Source organism: Muscardinus avellanarius, assembly GCF_963383645.1.
Source record: "Muscardinus avellanarius genome assembly, chromosome: 6".
In the NCBI taxonomy this organism is placed as follows: domain Eukaryota; kingdom Metazoa; phylum Chordata; class Mammalia; order Rodentia; family Gliridae; genus Muscardinus; species Muscardinus avellanarius.
Window position 1 is genome coordinate 95,199,974 of NC_137791.1, and position 18,251 is coordinate 95,218,224.

General features: G+C 47.1%; 1 protein-coding gene across 8 annotated transcripts in view; it reads right to left on the reverse strand.

Annotated features, from left to right (window-relative positions):
* Positions 1-7,071, reverse strand: part of KIT (KIT proto-oncogene, receptor tyrosine kinase) — a gene marked incomplete at both ends in the record, with an annotated part of 79,898 nt that extends 72,827 nt beyond the window's left edge. For all 8 annotated transcript variants that reach the window (XM_080697657.1, XM_080697656.1, XM_080697653.1 and 5 more), the window contains one exon: positions 7,005-7,071. In XM_080697657.1, coding sequence (XP_080553783.1) covers positions 7,005-7,071 — 67 coding nt within the window. The remainder of the gene's footprint in view (positions 1-7,004) is intronic.
* Between the last annotated feature and the right edge of the window lie 11,180 nt (positions 7,072-18,251).

The window sequence follows — 18,251 nt, forward strand, 5'->3', positions numbered from 1 at the left end:
TGATTTCAGGTTATATGTATTTTGCTAAAATTTTTAAAAATTAAAAGTAGAAAAAGAACCTAAATATGATCTCCCTCGTGGATGCTTTTGCTAATCCCTGATCTCTTTGAAGACCTTCCTATCAAGACCCTAGCTCCTCTCCTTAAAATCCCACCCAGAACACATCGGGCCCAAGACACTGGTCCTGTTTTGAAGCCACAGCCTCCACTAGTGGCGTCCCTTCCAACACCCCTTCCCCAGCCCAGACCTGCAGTCCCTGCAAGGACCCAGGGACAGGACTGGCAAACCTTGTTAAGCTGAATCCAAAATGTTAACTGTGCATTTATTGTCTTTGAAGTGTGGCCCTACTTCTGGACAGTAGAGAGCCATTAAAGCCAGAGATTCACCAAGTGCCTGGCCCAGGGCAAAGGCCAAGTTCAACCAGGTCCCTGCACTCCCAGGAAAACATCCAAGGAAAAGCCCCTTGCTCTCTGTTTCCTTTCTTCTTTTATGATTTATTTACTTCAGTACTGGATGTTGAACCTGTGAGCAATACCCCTAAGTTGTGCGGAAGGGAGCTCACTAAATTGCTGAGGCTGGCCTCAGACCTGAGATGCTCCTTCTCAGCCTCTCAAGTACTGGGATTTCAAGTGTGTACCACCACACCAGGCTTCTCATAGTGTTTTCAAAGCCCCTTTAAATAAGGAATAGTGTCATAAGCCCTAGATGAGTAGCTCACCTGGAGAATGTGGGTTTTTTTTTTTTTATACATTCATCCTCTCCCCAACTTTTATCCTTTTATCTCCAAGCTCTTTATCTCCTTTAGAAAGTTAACTAAAAATATAAGGTTGGTCTGCACTGCCGCTTATCTGTGGACTTGTTAAAAATTAGATAGTAAATGTATAAATTCATCCTAACACCAAAAAACAGCCTACATAAAATATGATTTTACACCACTTTCAATTATTTTTTTTTTCCTAAGAGACATAAAGCTGAAAGAGGAACCTATAAGAAAATCAGCCCGACTGTGGCAGCAGCGTCCACCCACTTCCTCCTCCAGGGGCTCCCTGCGACACAGGGCCCCTGCAGAATCCCATTTCATCCCTTCAGGGGCCCATGCGCCATCCCCATTTTATAGCTGAGAAAAATCAAGCCTCGGGGAGGGTTAACATCTGATTCCAGATCACAGGGCTGCAAGTGGCAGCCCTGGGATTACTAAGAACCCAGCATGTCGATTTCAGAAACCGAGCTCTCAACTCTGACGCCACATGCCCCGAATAATAATTTAGCTCAAACCTTAAATTTTGCAAAAACTGTTGAAAACCTAGCTGTCAAGGTATGCATTAGAAGGTATCTAAGGAAAATGTGTCATGAGCAAACTGTAGGCATGAAGGCTAAAGCAGAAGACGAATGGGAAAGTGATTAGGGATGGACATTTTTGCTGGAGAAATCTTGGAGATGTGTGGGTTGTTTTTTGTTGTTGTTTTGCGTTTTTTTTTTTTTTGGGGGGGGAGGCAAGATCTGTTCAATCTCTAAGACCAGTAACTGTCAACTGTTACATCAAAAGCTAATATAAGACTCAGATGTTACATCAAAATTATATATAACTCAAGATGAAAATTAAAAAGCTTATTTTATTTTAAAAGCTATCAGGTAAACCGGGCGTGGTGGCGCATGCTTGTAATCCCAGCATTCTGGAGGCTGAGACCGGAGGATTGCGCTCAGCTACTCAGTGAGGCCCTCTGCAACTCAGTGAGGCCCGGTTTCAAAATAAAGACTAAAAAATAGGGCAGGGGTTGTAGCTCAGAGGTTGAATGCCTCTGGGTTTCGTCCCCAGACCCACCAAAAAAAAAAAAAAAAAAAAAAAAAAGCTATCAGGTTAGTACTTATTGGTACCAATATGAAATGATTTTAAAGAGAAATAGTCAAATTCTACCTACAGAGAGAATTTATTCCTTTACTAGATGCCCCCCCCCATTCCTGTGCCAAACACCTTTACAGGAATCCTCCAATCTTTAGGGCCACCATATTAAGAACAGGCTTTATTCCTATTTTAGGGATAATAATTCCTACTTTACAGATAATAATATGGCTAACTTATATGTGTTTGTGTGTGTGCTACATACTATGAGACACCACTCTAAAAGTTATACATGTAGCAACACGTTTACTAGCACAGAGAGGTTAAGTAATTTATCCAATGCTACACACCAAATAAGTGGTAAAGGTAGGATTAAAAAACTCAAAGTCAGACAGGTGGAGCAATTTGCTCCAAAGCCACAGAACTGTTAGCCACAGAGATCAGACCAATGAAAGGATACATACAGATAAATGATGCTCCTTCTACTGTCTGCCAACAGTTCATCAGCGCCCAGTGCAAAAATGCCAAAGTGCTGGCAGTGGGGACGAGGGCTGCAGGGAGCCCAAAGCAACCAAGAGCGCGCAGGTCCTAAGCTGCTAGGCAGGTCCTAAGCTGGTGGTCGTCATTTCTCCAAGAGGATAGAGAAATGTATATCTTGATTTAAAAAGAAAACAAGCCGGATGTGGTGGCGCATGGCGCTTGGGAGGTGGAGACAGGAGGATCAGGCAGGTTCGAAGCCAGCCATGCCGGCTTAAGAGACCCTGTTTCCAAAAAAAAAAAAAAAAAAAGTATAAAATAGGTCTGGGAGTATAGCCTGGAGGTAGAAGGGCTTCCAGGAACCCCAGTAGCACCAAAAGAAAAAAGAAAAAAAATCTAGTTTTTTTTTTATTTTTTGTGGTACTTGGAGTGAAACTCAGAGGCTGTCTACCTCCGAGCTATACTCCCAGACCCATTTTATATTTTATGTGGAAACAGGGTCTCACTGCCCAAGACCTATTTTGTATTTTATTTGGAAACAGGGTCTCACTAAAGTGCCAAGAGCCTCACTAAGTAGCTAAGATTGGCTTTGAACCTGCGCAATCCTGTCTCAGCCTCCCAAGTACTGGGAGTATAAGCGTGCACCACCAAGCCCGGCTAAACTCTAGTTTAAGTAATACCTCAATATTTTCTAAAAAGTATTCAGTGAGCCAATCATGTCCATAGGTCACTGGCTTCAAACTGCTCTTTACATAGTAGAGTATTAAGCCAAAAGATGAGCTATAACCATCATGTCCAGTAACATCAGAGATCGCAGCCGCTAGACCAGGCTTACAAGTCCTCTCCACTCTCAACAAAAATTTACACTGGTTTTGCCCTGATTCAAACTTTTATCTCCACTAACTCCCCTCTTCACTCTAGATCTGCAGCCTTGAAAATATCTGTCTCAGTTACGGAGATTGCATATGAAATTTTGCATATTTGGATTCCTGCAAATGTCTTCTAACCCCACTTCTAAAAAGTTAACCATATTTGAATGCAGCGACATAAAGCACTTCCTACACCAAATCCTGTCCATTCTTGAACCAAATTCTGGAGAAAACACTGCCTGGGCCCGGTCCCCTGCTTCTAGGGGGTCCCACGCTGCGTCCAGCTCTGTGAATTCCGCTCAGGACACCGTGGCCGGTGGCCCGTTTGGCTCATTTCCTCGTGTCCTTCTTTAATCAGCTGGAGGAGACTTGAGGAAGTGAGTCAAAATCCTAAGGGCAACTTCTAAAGGCTGTCAACAACAGCAGCAAAATTCATCACCACAACAACATCTGTACATAAATGTGCTGCAAGGGAAGCCCACAAAACACTTGGCACATTTCTGATGAGAATTTCTTCTGGGAGAAGAAAGGCCAACAGTGGTAAATTGTCATCTTATTTCGGAGCGCTCATTCAAGGTAAACAGCTAGTGGTATCAGCCATGATGGGGCCTTTGTTTTTTACCAAGGTAGACAAGTAGACACATCAGTACATGTTACTGAGGATTCAACCCAAAAGCATTCTACCTCCAGGCTACAACCCCCAGCTGTTTGTTTGAAACAGGGTCTTGATAAATTGCTGAGTGTCTTCCTAAGTAAGTTGCTGAGGCTGACTCCAAACCTGCAATCCTCCTGTCTCAGCCTCCCAAGTACTGGGATTACAGGTGTGCTCCTGGGCTTAGATGCATCATTTTTGAGACAGCTCATTTTCTGCTCTTGAGGGATCCTAACTGGTACAGGGCAGTTAACACGTAAAAACCCACAAGACACGGGATCTCCCGGCCCAAGCTATAATGTAAAGAATGCTCCCTGAGCAACTATTTCTCTTAAATTGAGAACACTGATGCAAATCCTTCTCCACCAGAACTGGCCCTCCTGTATTTCCAGAACCTCCCAACAGGTCCCTGGCGCATAGTGAGCTCTCATTCAATATTTTTGTATGAATCTTAAGTTTACAAAAAATTCTAAGGAGCCATGTACATGGATATGCAGTTGGGCATATGGTGCTGGTCTCAGGCTCCTCCATGGATTATTTTAGGCAAATGACATATTCTCAGCCAGCTTCTAGTTGTAAAATAGTAAAGGTAGAAATGGTACCATCCCCTAGGCTTGAAAATAAGGGAAATAGCTGGTAAAGCCCTCTGCACAGGCCTGGAACACAGTTTCCGGTTACAGAGCATCAACTACATACAACATACACATGATGTGAAATTTAAAGCATGCTAGAAGGCGTGTTGCAAAAGCACACATACATGATTTAGAGAGTCAAGAGAGAGAACGTGAATGAGTGGGAAAGACCAGGAGGAGGAGTGAATTATCTGGGCTCTCTGCACAGAGGGATCATATTATTTCCAGCAGGTTAGTAATCCACAACGCTTGTGCCCAGGTGCAGAGTGAGTCTAGCTCACACCTGCAGGAACAAGGGGAAGGTATGATTCAGGGATCCTCGCAGGTTCATCCTGTTGGGCTTGGAGCTACAAAAGCAGAGGAGGGGGCAGGATGAGGGCTGACTACAGAGCTGGCACCTCCTGGCCCTCAAAGGGCAATGAAGGGGGCACCTGGGATTTGAGAGCAGCGCAGCATTAGCCAGAGCTCCCTGCCCAGCCAGGGCAGATCACTAGGGTACCCAGGAGAGGGGGAGGGGAGAATTTCCAGGAGGCAGGAAGGGATAGAGGAAGAGTTGAGAACAGGTGCCAAGATTACACTCTGAACCCTGCAGGAGCATTCTGTATGGAAGGATCCTTCATGACTCGGGGTACTCTTGAGGATACTGAGCTCCCCAGAATAATGACCTGTCCAAGGACACACACACAGCCAGTGAGTGGCAGAGAAAAGGAGACAAGAATTGGAGAGGGCAGAGCAAGCTTGTCACCTCGCCCCCACCCCCAGGAGACACACCTTAAAATTCTCTTTGCCAAAAAGCTATTGGATGGACGAGGTTAACACCAGAACGAAGGAAACCGTCCTTCAGGTAATTCTGAAAAGGGGAATTATTCATTATGATCTTCCTGGTGTCTCATTCGGGTCTAATTCACATACCTCTATAAAAGAACAAGGCAAATTATATGTATATAACTATAGGGGTAATTTTTAGCTAAGCGATCAAATACAACGAGGAATCTGAATCTGAACACTCGCTGGTGACCCCTGATGACTCCTAGGACTCAGGGGTCCAGCCGTAAGGCCTCCTCTCTTCCCCACAGAAAAACCCCCCTCTGGCCTTAAAAGAGCGGATCGGAGCTGGGGCTTCAGACCTAATGAAGAAACTGACCAATATCCGTCTCACGACGGGTCACTGCGACGCTGGCTTCCCTGCGTGCGCTTGGTTCCAATGCAGAATCGCTTTCTGTCCTTACATCACCAGGGGGACCTTAAACGCTTTTATGTTTGTTTTCAAATGATACGGATGAGAATAGGGCTTCGGGGAATAGCCAGGCGACCCTCACGAGCGCACCAACGACACCTGGATAAATAAATGGGGAGGGCGGCAGGAATCTGAGGGGCCCACAGATCCTCCTCCGCCGTGAGACCCAAGTTCCCGCTCGGATATAGCTGGATTTCCCTAACAGCTCGAAGAACCAGGTGAGATGAGCGGGAAGTTCCACTCCATCTCCCACCCGCTGCCCCAGGCAGCCCTGAGTACAGGCATCTATCACATGGTAGGGGGTTCGCGAATCTCAGAATTCCCGAAGGAAACAGGCACCTGTGATTATAGATTGCAGACGCCCGGCCGAGGGGTTTCCAGAGCCCGGCCGGGCACTCTGGCAAGGAGCCAAAGGAAGCAGGGGTAGGGGACGGCGGCGTCCCAGCGCGCAGTCCCTGCCTCCCGGGAGGAGCAGGCGAGCAACGCAGTCTCCAGCTGCTCTCCGGCGCGTGGCAGCCTCGAAAGGACACCGCTGCAGAAAGGGACGAGCCTCCAGCGCAGGGTTCACAAAAGCAAAAAGTCTGCAACCTAGCGGCTGCTTTGCCGCACGCCCAGCCCAAGTTGTCCCAGTCGCCGCCACCTCCGGGCCCGCGAAGTCCCGCCCCAGAGCCGCACGCCGCGCTCCCGGGGCCAGAGCAGACCCCGGGCCGGGCAGCGCCGCAGCCCGCACCGTGCCCCGGGGTGGCGCCGCGAGCAGGGGCGGCAGGGGTCGGTCCCCAGCTCCGCGCACAAAGAGCGCCCGCGGCCGGAACGCAGCCACCGCGGAGCAGGGAAAAGGCTCTCCAACTTTGCCCTGGGCGCGCCCGAGGAGCTGCGTGGCGGTCCTCGGGTGCGCTGGTCACACACACGCAACTTTTAACAAAAGGAAGCTGCGGCCGCGCCTCCCGCGCGGAGATAACGCGCCGGGTGCGAACCCCCGAACCGTGGGCACAAAAGCCACCCCAAACTCGCCTGCAGCCCGCAGCCGCGCTCACGCCGGAGCCCTCAGCCTGCTCCGGCTCCGGAAGACCCCCGGCTTAGCGCCACCGCCACCCCACCCGGGGCTGGGGCTGCTCGCGCAGGTGAGCGAGCAGGGCGCCGGAGGGTCCCGCGGCCGCCTCCCATCTCCCCGGAGCCCGGAACGCACGGCGACTAAGCGGCCGGCAGCCACCTCTCCCGACGCTCGCCGGCGTGTCCAAGCCCGCCGGGGCGCGGGCAACGCCGGGGGGCGCGGCCCGGGGTCCCCACGCTCTCCCACCTGTCTGGACGCAGAGCAGGAGGAGCAGGACGCGGAGAAAATCCCAGGCGCCGCGAGCGCCTCTCATCGCGGTGGCTGCGCAGGGCTCGGAGCTCCGTCCCCCGCTCCGGCTCCAGCCCAAGTGCAGTGCGCGAGGCTCAGCCGAGCCCCCAGAGCCGCGAGCAACGCGCCGGCCCCTCCCCCGCGCGCCGGCCACGCCCTCCGCGCCCCTCCCTCCTTCCTCCCGCCCGGGTCTCGCGCCCTCCAGCCGGCGCCCGGCCCCTGCCCCGGGGACCTGCAGATTCCGGGGGGACTGTGCGGGCGGGGACGCAGGGCGCGGGAGCCCTCTGCACCCGGGAGCCCCCTCGTCCCTCCACCTCCCCTCCCCGGGGCCGTGGTCCCCCGCCCGAGGCGGCTCCCGGACGGGGGCGGCGCTGCCCGCGCGCTTTGTGAAGCCGGGCACCGCGCGCACCGGGCCCGGCCCGCCACCTGGCAGGTGCTCCCCAGACAATAAGGTGGGCCGCCCGCCCGCCCGCCCGCCAGCGCGCTCCGGAGGGAGGAAGCGGGGCGCCGCCCCCGGTGGGGGTGCAAGCCTGGGAATTGGGGCTGAGGAAATTGGGTCCCGAAAGTCTCCACTCCGGTTAATTACGGGGGGTGGGGGGTGGGCGAGAGTGGCGCCTGGCCCCGCGGTAAAAGGCTGAGCCGCGGTTTAGGTGATTCTTCAAGCTCAGTTTCTCCACCTGCTCCGTAACCTGTACGAACACAGTTGATTTCTATTGGTCTGCGTGGCCTCCGCCCAACAAGCTCCAGCTGAGACCCTTTTTGAAGACCAATGGTGGAGTGGGGAGGGGCTCTTTTCAAGTTTGCTTCCTGAGCTGGGGTTCTTAATCCTATTTGCCTCTGGGCCCTTTTCTCCACCCCCTACCCCTACCCCGCCAAGGTTGCTGGGCCTCTGCGTCAGAGGACAGTTACTGAGCTTAGGGTTCCTGGGTTCCTTTTGGCTGATCTAGCGCGTTCCAGGAGTAAAATGATTCTCTTAATCCAGGTTTCGCTGAGGAGGAAGTGCGGTGCCAGCTTGCTCAAGGTGGCAATCCTTGAACGGAAGGTGACAGCGGTATCTGTGTAGGATTTTATACTTCTTCCTTACCCTCGTATTTCATGTTCGCAGTAACAGCTTTGTGAAGTAGATAGAGCATATTTATTTATTTATTTTAGTTCTAAAAGTGCCCCCAAAGCTGGGCGTGATGGCGCACGCCTGTAATCCCAGCATTCGGGAGACGGAGACCAAAGGATCCACAGTACGTGGACAGTCTCAGCTACTTATCTAGACCCTTTGCAACTCAGTGAGACCCTGTTTCAAAATAAAGAATAATTAAAAATAAATAGGGCAGAGGGTATAGCTCAGAGGTCGAATGCCTCCGGGTTCCATCCCCAGACCCGGAAAAAATAAAAGTGAGCCTGGCGTGGTGGCCCACGCTTGTAATCCCAGCGCTTGGGAGGCTGAGACAGGAGGATCGCACAGGTTCGAAGCCAGCCTCAGCTACTTAGTGAGGCTCTCGGCAACTTAGTGAGACCCTGTTTCCAAATAAAGTGTAAAATAGGTCTGTAAGTATAGTCCGGAGGTTGAAAAGCCCCTGAGTTCCACCCCCAGTACCACAAAAATAAAATAAGTAAATAAATAAATAAATAAATAAATAAATAATGTGTCCCCCAAATCACATAACTAACAGAGGGAAGACTCAGGGCTTGAGCCATTAAGATTCTGCACAGTTTGATGAGCTTTGCCTTTACAGTGTAAATTCTGACAAACTAGTAACAAACACATCCTTCCAGAGAGTTTAAGAAGATACCCATCAAGGAAAAAAAAAATGAAATAATTTAGGTAGATTGATCCAAAATTTATAATTTCCCAGCTTTCCTGCTACATTTAATGTTGAAAGCAGTCCTGCTGGATATTGATAGAACCTCAGGCAGGTTTTTTAAAGGTGATTTTCAAGCCAAGATGGTGGTGTATGCCTGTAATCCCAGTAATTGGGAGGCCCAGACGGGAGGATTTCCGGTTTGATGATAGCCTCAGCAAGTAGCAAGACTCAGCACCTATCAAGACCTTTTTTCAAAAAATAAAAAGAAGCAGGTATGTAGCTCTGAGGTAGAATGCCCCTAGGATCGATCCCCAGTACCAAAAAATAAATAGATAAATGATTTTTAAAGCTAATCAATTACAATCAGTACTAGAGGATGTCAAACAATTTATGTATATACTTGTCTCTCTTTAAATTTGTTCATTTTATGTATTCATCCTAATATTTCTCAAGTGTCTACTGTGCAGCAAGGAGGAGGGAGGCACCTAGGTACTATTGTCAATAGACAGATGTGGGCCCTGCCCTGGCAGTCCCTGGAGTAAAGTATGGGGCCCCAACCCCTCAAGTCCTAGCAAGTGGTTCAAGTCTTATAGCTTGAGGTGAGGGGGTCATCAGGCCACACTCGTTTCTTAGGATGACCGAAATAAAAGATAACCACTCAAAGCAAACTTAAGTTTCTAGAATCTTGATTTATTTCTAAAACCCATTTTGTAGTGAGAAAAAAAGAATCACCATGAGTTAAAATATCAACATTATGCCCGAGAGAAAAAAATTACAATTTTCTTCTTCAATCAACTGATATTGGAGAAGATAACATCTTCCGAAGAGCGGGTGAAAAGAGACCATATTGCAATTTAATTCTAGGCAAGAAACTTCTACTGGGAAAAATGAAGGAGAATAGGGAAAAATAGAAGGTTGGGCTGTCATTCCTGTTTGTTATTCAACAGATATTTATTGAGCACCCAGGAAGCACGAAGACCTACAAAAATGAATAGCACTGTATCCATGCCCAGGGAAATTCACAGTCTGACAGGGAAACGCACCCAAATAAGAAACCAAATATCTGCTAACAAGCTCACGTTCAGCCAGTCTACACCAACTCAGCCACACTGGCTAGTAAAATGTTGAGATCCTTCTGTTCTGATATTTAAAAAGCCATCTCCTAAGCCCATCCTAGGTGCCCCCTTATAATCTTCCACCCTTAATCTGTTTAGACCCTGCAATTATAGGTTTAATGCTGAGCACAGCAGAGCACCTCCAGTGCCTATGCTTTTAAGGTTGTTAGTTAGCCATCTTAATAATCCTCCCTGCCTGGTTTGAACTGAAAGAAGTCATGTATAAAGTCGGAAGGAAGAGAACCAAATCATACGTCAGCACTGTCCAACAGGGCATTTGCAGTGAAGGAAATGCCTTGTATCTCAGGTAGGATATATGGATTAATTCTGCTGTATTTTGTGGTCACTCTTTTGACTCATGCATTGTACTTAATATATTCCCTTCTTTTTTCATAATTGTTTTAGTGAAGACTCTTGACTGCAATGTGTAAATGTATAGATACACAAACAGCTCAAACTCATATAAGCAACACAAGAAACTTGGGACTTACTGGCTCATATAACTGGGAAGCCCAGGAATGGTGCTGCTTCAGACTTTATGTTCCAAGGACTCAAAATCATCAGGCCTTGAAGGGTGGTGTGTGCATGCCGGGGGGGCAGGGGGTGGACATGCATTTTTTTCTCTATCTCCATCTTTACCAGTACTTTCCTATGTCTCTCTCTTCTGTTCTCCTGAACATTCAGTTGGCTTTAGGCTTACAGAGCATTAGTACCAATGAAAGCAGAGCTTTTCTACTCCTGTAAACATCTTCTAAAAAGTATTGACTCTGAGCCTCACTGGCCTGGCTTCAGTCACATGCTCCTCCAGAACCACTCATTGGAGCAGGAGTAGGAGGACTGGGAGGATGGACCAGGTGCATGTCACGCGCCCACCCTAAGGGAGCCAGGGTTGGAGGTCCATTTCATCTGTCCCTGTGACGTAAGACCTAAGAGGAAAGGTATGTCCTCCAAGAAAAATTGAGCTCCTTTTGCTAGAAGGAGAAAAAATGTTGCACAGAGAGAATAAAAGATGTTCAGCATAGTTTCATGAAGTCAAAATGTTTTGTTTTGCTGGGCGTGGTGACGCACACTTGTAATCCCCGCTCTTGGGAGGCAGAGACAGGAGGATCGCGCAGGTTCGAAGCCACCTGCGCGCGCTGGCTTAGGAGACCCTGTTTCCAAATAAAAATGTAAAAATAGGTCTGGGAGTGTAGCCCGGAGGTAGAAGGGCTTCCAGGAACCCCAGTACAACCAAAAAAAAAAAATTTTTTTTTGTCTGAAAAAATGTTATTTTATTTCTGATTGTAAAAGTAAAGTCCCAGCCAGGCATGGTAATACATACTTGCAATCTCAATGACTTAGGAGGCTGAGACAAGAGGATTGCAGGTTCATGGACGGCCTCAACAACTTAGTGAGACCCTCAGCAACTTAACAAGACCCTATTTCAAAATAACAAAAAGAATTGGGGGTGTAGCTCAGAGGTTAAAAAGTAAAGATGCTTGCCAGGCATGGTGGCGCACGCTTGTAATCCCCACGCTTGGGAGGCTGAGACAGGAGGATCGCACAGGTTCGAAGCCAGCCTCAGCTACTTAGTGAGGCTCTCAGCAACTTAGTGAGACCGTGTTTCCAAATAAAGTATAAAATAGGTCTGGGAGTATATCCCAGAGGTAGAAAAGCCCCTGGGTTCCACCCTAGTACCACAAAAAAAAAAAGTAAAGATGCTCATAGAAATTTGGAAAATACCAAAATGTATCAAGAACAATACAAAATAAAAATTCCCAAAGATATAAACACTGAACAGTTTATATTAGTATCTTTCTAATCTTTTATCACTGCATGAATGTGAGGTATTTTCTTTATATAATTTAAATCTTACTATATTTGCCAGTTTTATTTACTTATTTATTTATTTATTTATTTATTTATTTTTGCAGGTCTGGGGATGGAACCCAGGGGCATTCTACCTCTGAGCTACACCCCATGCCCTATTATTTTGAAACAGAGTCTCACTAATTTGCAGAGGGCCTCACTAAGTAGCTGAGGCTGTCCACGAACCATGATCCTCGGGTCTCAGTTTCCCAAATGCTGGGATTACAAGCATGTGTCACCTCGCCCAACTATATTTGCCTGTTTTCAATCTAGCTCTAATGGCATGAGCATTGTCTCACATCACTGCAAATTCTCTGAAACATAATATTACAATGGCAGTACAATGTTCAATTGTACAGATGGAGCATAATTCTGGATGTTTAAGCATTTCTCTATTGCTTATTTTCTGGTATTTTTACTGTCATAAATTACTTGGTGATGAACATCTTGGTTAACCAAACTTGCCTGCCTCTGCTTACGTAGAATCTTAGAGGTGAAATTTCCTCACCAAAGGCAAAGGCCTTTGCAATTTTCTACTTAATAGTTCTTTTTTTGGTAATCATTTCAAAGTCCTCTGTACAATAACGTTAAAGAAATGAGCATAGGATTCCTCATAGTAAGACTCTCTGCTAACCATAGCCACCTCGTGGTTTCTGAGGATGGGAGGAGATAATGTATGGTCTCCATTCCAGCTGCCATTCAGTATTACTGAACACCTTCTATGGGCCAGATGCACTACACTGGGTGCCAGGAATATAAAGATGCTGCTCTCCCGGGATGTACAGAGAAAGGAGAGAGATACATAAAGGACCAAAGATTGCACTGTTCTTAATACTCTTAACAGCAATGCACAGAGTAAAGTGTGCACCCAGGGGACATTATGCATCATTATGCTTTGGCCTCATAAGGCTTTCCCAAAGAGGCGGTAGTTAAATTCTGAAGGGTCCGCAGGAGGGGAAGGGAGAGGAGAACGGTGGAATGTTCCTACGCAAAGGGCTAGACATGAAGCAGCATGAAGGATGTGAAGGAACACAGTGTAACACAAGCAGAGAAAGGACTTAGAGGAAGGGGTTGACACCACAGAGATAAACAAGAACCTTCATAGGCCAAGAGGTGGGAACTTCCTCCTCTGCTCAATGAAGAGTCACTAAGAAGCTGGGTGGGGGTGTCACATGCCTATAAGCCCAGTACTTGAGAGGCTGAGGCAGGAGGATTGCAGTTTCGAGGCTTATCTCAGCAATTTAGCAAGACTGTTTCAAAATTAAAAATAAAATAGGCCTGGGGGCATAGATGGGAAGTAGATGCCCTGGGTTTGATTGCCAATACCACTAAATATATAAATAAAGTCACTAAAGCCAGACGTGGTGGGACACAATTGTAATCCCAGTACTTGGGAGGCTGAGACAGGAGGTTGGCAGTTCGCAGCCAGACTTAGCTATTTAGTGAGGACCTCAGCAACTTAATGAGACTATTTCAAAATAAAGAATAAAAAGCGGGGCGAGGGTTATAGCTCGGAGGTAGACTGCCCCTGGGTTCCAACTCCAGTACTGCAAAAAAATAATAAATTAGTTAAAAGTTAAAGTCGCTAAAGGGCTCTAAACTGGGGTCAGATGGCGTAAGGTTTATATTTTGGAAAGGTTTATATTTGGGGGTTTCTATGGAGGATAAGAAAAAGAGTCAAAAGTTGGGAAGGAGGCTGTGGCGATTCAGGGGAGAGAGGAGACCTGAGCTCAGCCTGCGGAGATGGCAAGACAAGATGGGAATGAGAATGAGGTGGACTCCTCGGGCCTCGGAGACTGGCACGGCTGTGAACGGCCAGGGAGGGAGAGGCTCCGGGATGGTGGCCCTACCTGACCTGAGCTACCAGTGCCCCCCAGCAAGACACGGAAGGAGGTTGGGGTGGAAGGCGAGCACCTAGAGATGGGCCACAGAGCTGGAAGTGCTCAGGAAATTTCTTGGGTTTTTTTTTTTTTTCTTCTTCTTGGTACTGGGGATTGAACCCAGGGGTATTCTACCTCTAAGCTACACCCCCAGCCTGATTTAATTTATTTGAAACAGGGCCTTGCTAAGTTGCTGAGGGTAGTCCTGAACCTGCAATCCTCCTGTCTCAGCCTCCCAAGTACTGGGATTACAAAAGTGCACCTCCACGCTTAGCTGCTCACCGATTTCTTAAAGCCAGATATGCAGGCCTGGGGCTCAGCACAGGACCAGGCTGCAGAGAGGTGGCTACACTGTCAGTCACTCCAGAGAGAAAGCATTGCAAAGAGAGGAGAGGCAGATATCATCTCCTTGGGAAATATCCACATGTAAGGGACAAGCTCATTAAATAAAAGTTACAGGAGGCTATTGCTTTGGATCAGGCTCCTGCACTGAGCCCTACACCAGACTGAAAACCAAAATAGAGTCACTCATGCCAAAGTTCCATGTCACCACACTGAAGCTAAGTTACTCATGTGACCTTCCTTGAAAAAGATTAGACACATGACAGCCACCTTTCCCATACCTGCCAGTTTTAATCAGTGTGATAGTGAAGTTCCTTCTGCCTTATCTTTGCACAAGAAAAACAACCTGGGCTCACGTGATGTTGACTGTTTTTAGGGTTTGGTTTTAGAATGTCCCCCAAAGGCCAGGTGTGGTGGTACATGCTTGCAATCCCAGCATTTGGGAGGCTGAGACAGGAGGATAGTGGTTTACAGCCTGCCTCAGCTACTTAGTGAGGCCCTCTGCCACTCAGGCCCTGTTTCAAAATAAAGAATAAAAAATAGGGCTGGGAGTGTAGCTTGGAGGTAGAATGCCCCTGGGTTCCATCCCCAATTGTGAAGAAAAAAAAAAAAAAAAAGGATGTCTCCCAGACCTCAGATGTTGGAGGTGGGACCTGTTGCTTGGAAGGAGCCCCTGAGGGCATGGCCAGGAGCAAAGTTTCCTAGGCAGGCTGCTGCAGCTTCTGCTCTTCTTTCTTCCTTGCTTCCAGTTGCTGATAAGGAGCTTTCTCCTCTCTCTGCTCTTGGAAGCCCGTCTAACATAGACTGAAATTCTCCAGAACCATGAACAAATAAATTCTCTTTCCTATAAATTACGGTCATCAGGTATTTTGAGTGACAGCGGTGAGAATGCTGACTGAAACGTTAACCAATCAGTTATTTTTCTATTATTCTGTCTTCCTTTTCCACCTTCAAGGAAATTGACTTTGAAATAACCAATTTGCTTTCTGGCTGTTTGTTTGTTTGTTTGTGCTTTCTTCAAGCTCTTCCCTTTCTGAAAAGCCAAACTTCTCTGCTTGAGTCACTGGGACATTTATTCTATTTTATAGATTTAAGTGCTGCCAAATTTTAGAATTAAAAGTAAAATCTTTTAATTGAGTTGGGCGTGGTGGTGCATACTTGTAATCCCAGTACTTGGGAGGCTGAGAAAAGAGGATTGCAGGTTTGTGGCCAGTCTCCACTATTTAGTAAGGCCCTCTGCAACTTAATGAGACCTCATTTATTTTATTTATTCTTATTTTTTTAAATTTTTATGGGTCTAGGATGAAACCCAGGGCATTCTACCTCCAAGCTACACCTCCTGCCCTATTTTTATTCTTTACTTTGAAACAGGGTCTCAGTGAGTTGTGGAGGCCCTCACTAAGTAGTTGAGGCTATCCACAAAATGAAATCCTCCTGTCTCAGCATCCTGAATGCTGGGATAACAAGCATGCGCCACCACGCCCGGCTAATGAGACTGCATTTCAAAATAAAGAATAAAAAATAGGGCTTTGGGTGTAGCTCAGAAGTAGGATAGCCCTGGGTTCAATTCCAGAAGTAAATCTTTAAATTGTCACAAAGCCTGGTGTTTGTTACCCACCACCACCACCACTAACAGCAAAAAAAAATCATTAAATTGTTGTAGTGTTATCCTTTGATAGGTAGGGAGAAAAACCCTAAAAGAATTCCAATAAGCAGAAATCAAAAGACCCAGGCAGCTGGGCGTGGTGGCGCACGCTTGTAATCCCCGCACTTGGGAAGTGGAGACAGGAGGATCACGCAGGTTCGAAGCCAGCCATGCTGGCTTAAGATACCCTGTTTCCAAATAAAAAAAGTATAAAAATAGGTCTGGGAGTGTAGCCCGGATGTTTCCAGGGATGGTTTCCAGGAACCCCAGTTCCACCAAAAAAAAAAAAAAAAAAAAAAGGGCCAGGCATGCTGGGCATGGTGGCGCATGCCTGCAATCCCAGCATTCAGGAAGCTGAGATTGGAGGTTCTTCGTTCGTGGATAGCCTCAGCTACTTAGTGAGGTCCTCTGCAACTTAGTGAGACCCTGTTTCAAAATAAAGAATGAAAAACAGGGTAGGGGGTATAGCTTGGAGGTCGAATGCCCCTGGGTTCCATCCCCAGACTTGCAAAAAGAAAGAGAAAGAAAGAAAGAAAGAAAGAAAGAAAGAAAGAAAGAAAGAAAGAAAGAGCGGGCCAGGCATGGTGACTGGGGATCCCCTTGTAATCCCAGTACTTTGTAAGCTGTAAAAGGGGAATCACAGGTTCACAGCCAGCCTCAGCAACTTGGTGAGGCTTTCAGCAACTTAGCAAGACCTTATTTTTTAATTTTAATTTTTTATTTTTGGTGGAACTGGGGGTGGAACCCAGAGGCTTTCTACCTCCGGGCTATACTCCCAGACCTTTTTTATATTTTATTTGGAAACAGGGTCTCACTAAGTTGCTGAGAACCTCACTAAGTAGCTGAGGCTGGCTTCGAACCTGTGCGATCCTCCTATCTCAGCCTCCCAAGCCCGGCAAGACCTTATTTTAATAAAAATAGTTTTGGAGGTATAGCTCAGAGGTAGAATGCCCCCAAGTTCAATCCCCAGTACCACAAAAAAGAAAAAAAAAAAAAGCGTAAAAGAAGTCCATGGCAAAAAGGATTTTCAGGAAAATGGGAATATCCAGCCATATCGTATCTTTTAGGGAGGTGGAAAAAGGGGCAGAAAAATATCAGTGGTACTTTATATAATCATAAGAATGGACAAGACCTACCTGTGTTCCAAATTCCTCATGTACACTAACTCATGTAATCCTCACAGCACCTGCTCAAGGTAGGTCCCTCCACCCATGTTCACACGTCACACGTGAACTAACTGAGGCACAAGGAACTGAAGTAATTTGCAGAAAATGTGAAGCAGGACTGGAGCCCATGGCAGGCTGACTTCATAGCCACTGTGCTTAGATGCCATGCCATCTCCCTTCCTGCAGCTGAATCTCCAGGTCTTCCGTGAATGTAAACGTGCTTGCAGCTGGGCTTGGTGGTGCACGCCTATTATCTTAATCCTTAGGAGGTTGAGACAAGAGGATCACAGGATTGAGGACAGCCTCAGCAAGTAGTGAGACTCTCATCAACCTAGCGAGACCCTGTTTCAAAATAAAAATAGATAAATAAAAACTAGGGCTGGGGATCTAGCTTGGAGATAGAATGCCTCTGGGTTTAATCCCTAGTACCACAGAATACATACATACATACATACATACATACATACGCAAGCAAGTAAGCAAACACATGCTCTTATACCTCACACACAGTTTGTTGGGCCAGAAATTTATTTATTTATTTATTTATTTATTTATTTATTTATTTATTTATTTATTTTTGGTGCTGGGGATTGAACCCAGGAACATTCTACCTTTGACCTATACCTCTAGCTCCATTTTTTATTCTTTATTTTGAAACAACATCTCACTAAGTTGTGGAGAGCTTCAGTAAGAAGCTGAGGCTGGCCACGAAGCGGATCCTCTTGTCTCAGCCTTCCAAGTACTGGGATTACAAGCGTGCACCACCACGCCCAGCTTGGGGCCAGGGATTTAGATTGCAATGTGTGGACTAAGAGAGTGAAAAGGGAGGCCCAAGGATTTATCCTTTGAAAAGTTTTTAAGAAGTTTAGTGATAAGAGGAAGGAGGGGACGAGGCAAGAGCTGGAAGGGGAGCTGAGCACCATGGCGCAGGCTTGGAATCCCAGTTCTTGGGAGGCTGACACACGAGTATCGCAGGTTCTCAGCCAGCCTTAGCTACTTAGTGAGGCCCTCTGCAACTTAGTGAGACCCTGTTTCCAAATAAAATAGGGCTGAGAATGCACCTAGGTTCAATCCCCAGTATGGAGGGCGGGGGAAGGAGAGGGAGAGAGAGAGAAAGAAAGAGGAGGTGAAGGTGGCGGAGGAGGAGGAAGAGGAGGAGGAGGAATAGGAGGAGGAGGATCCCTGAGTAGCCCTGAGAAGCCCTGAGCTGAAAGCATTGGAAGAGAGAGAGCATGAAGATCTCCTGGTGGAGAAATTTAAAGGGAGAATGGAAACACAGTCTAAAAGAGAATATGAAAGAAAGAATGTGAGAAAATGGAGGTGAAAAGTCCAGTGAGATATGGAGGATATGTTTAGGGTCAATTTAAAAACCCTATGGGCACGCACACACACACACACACACACACACAC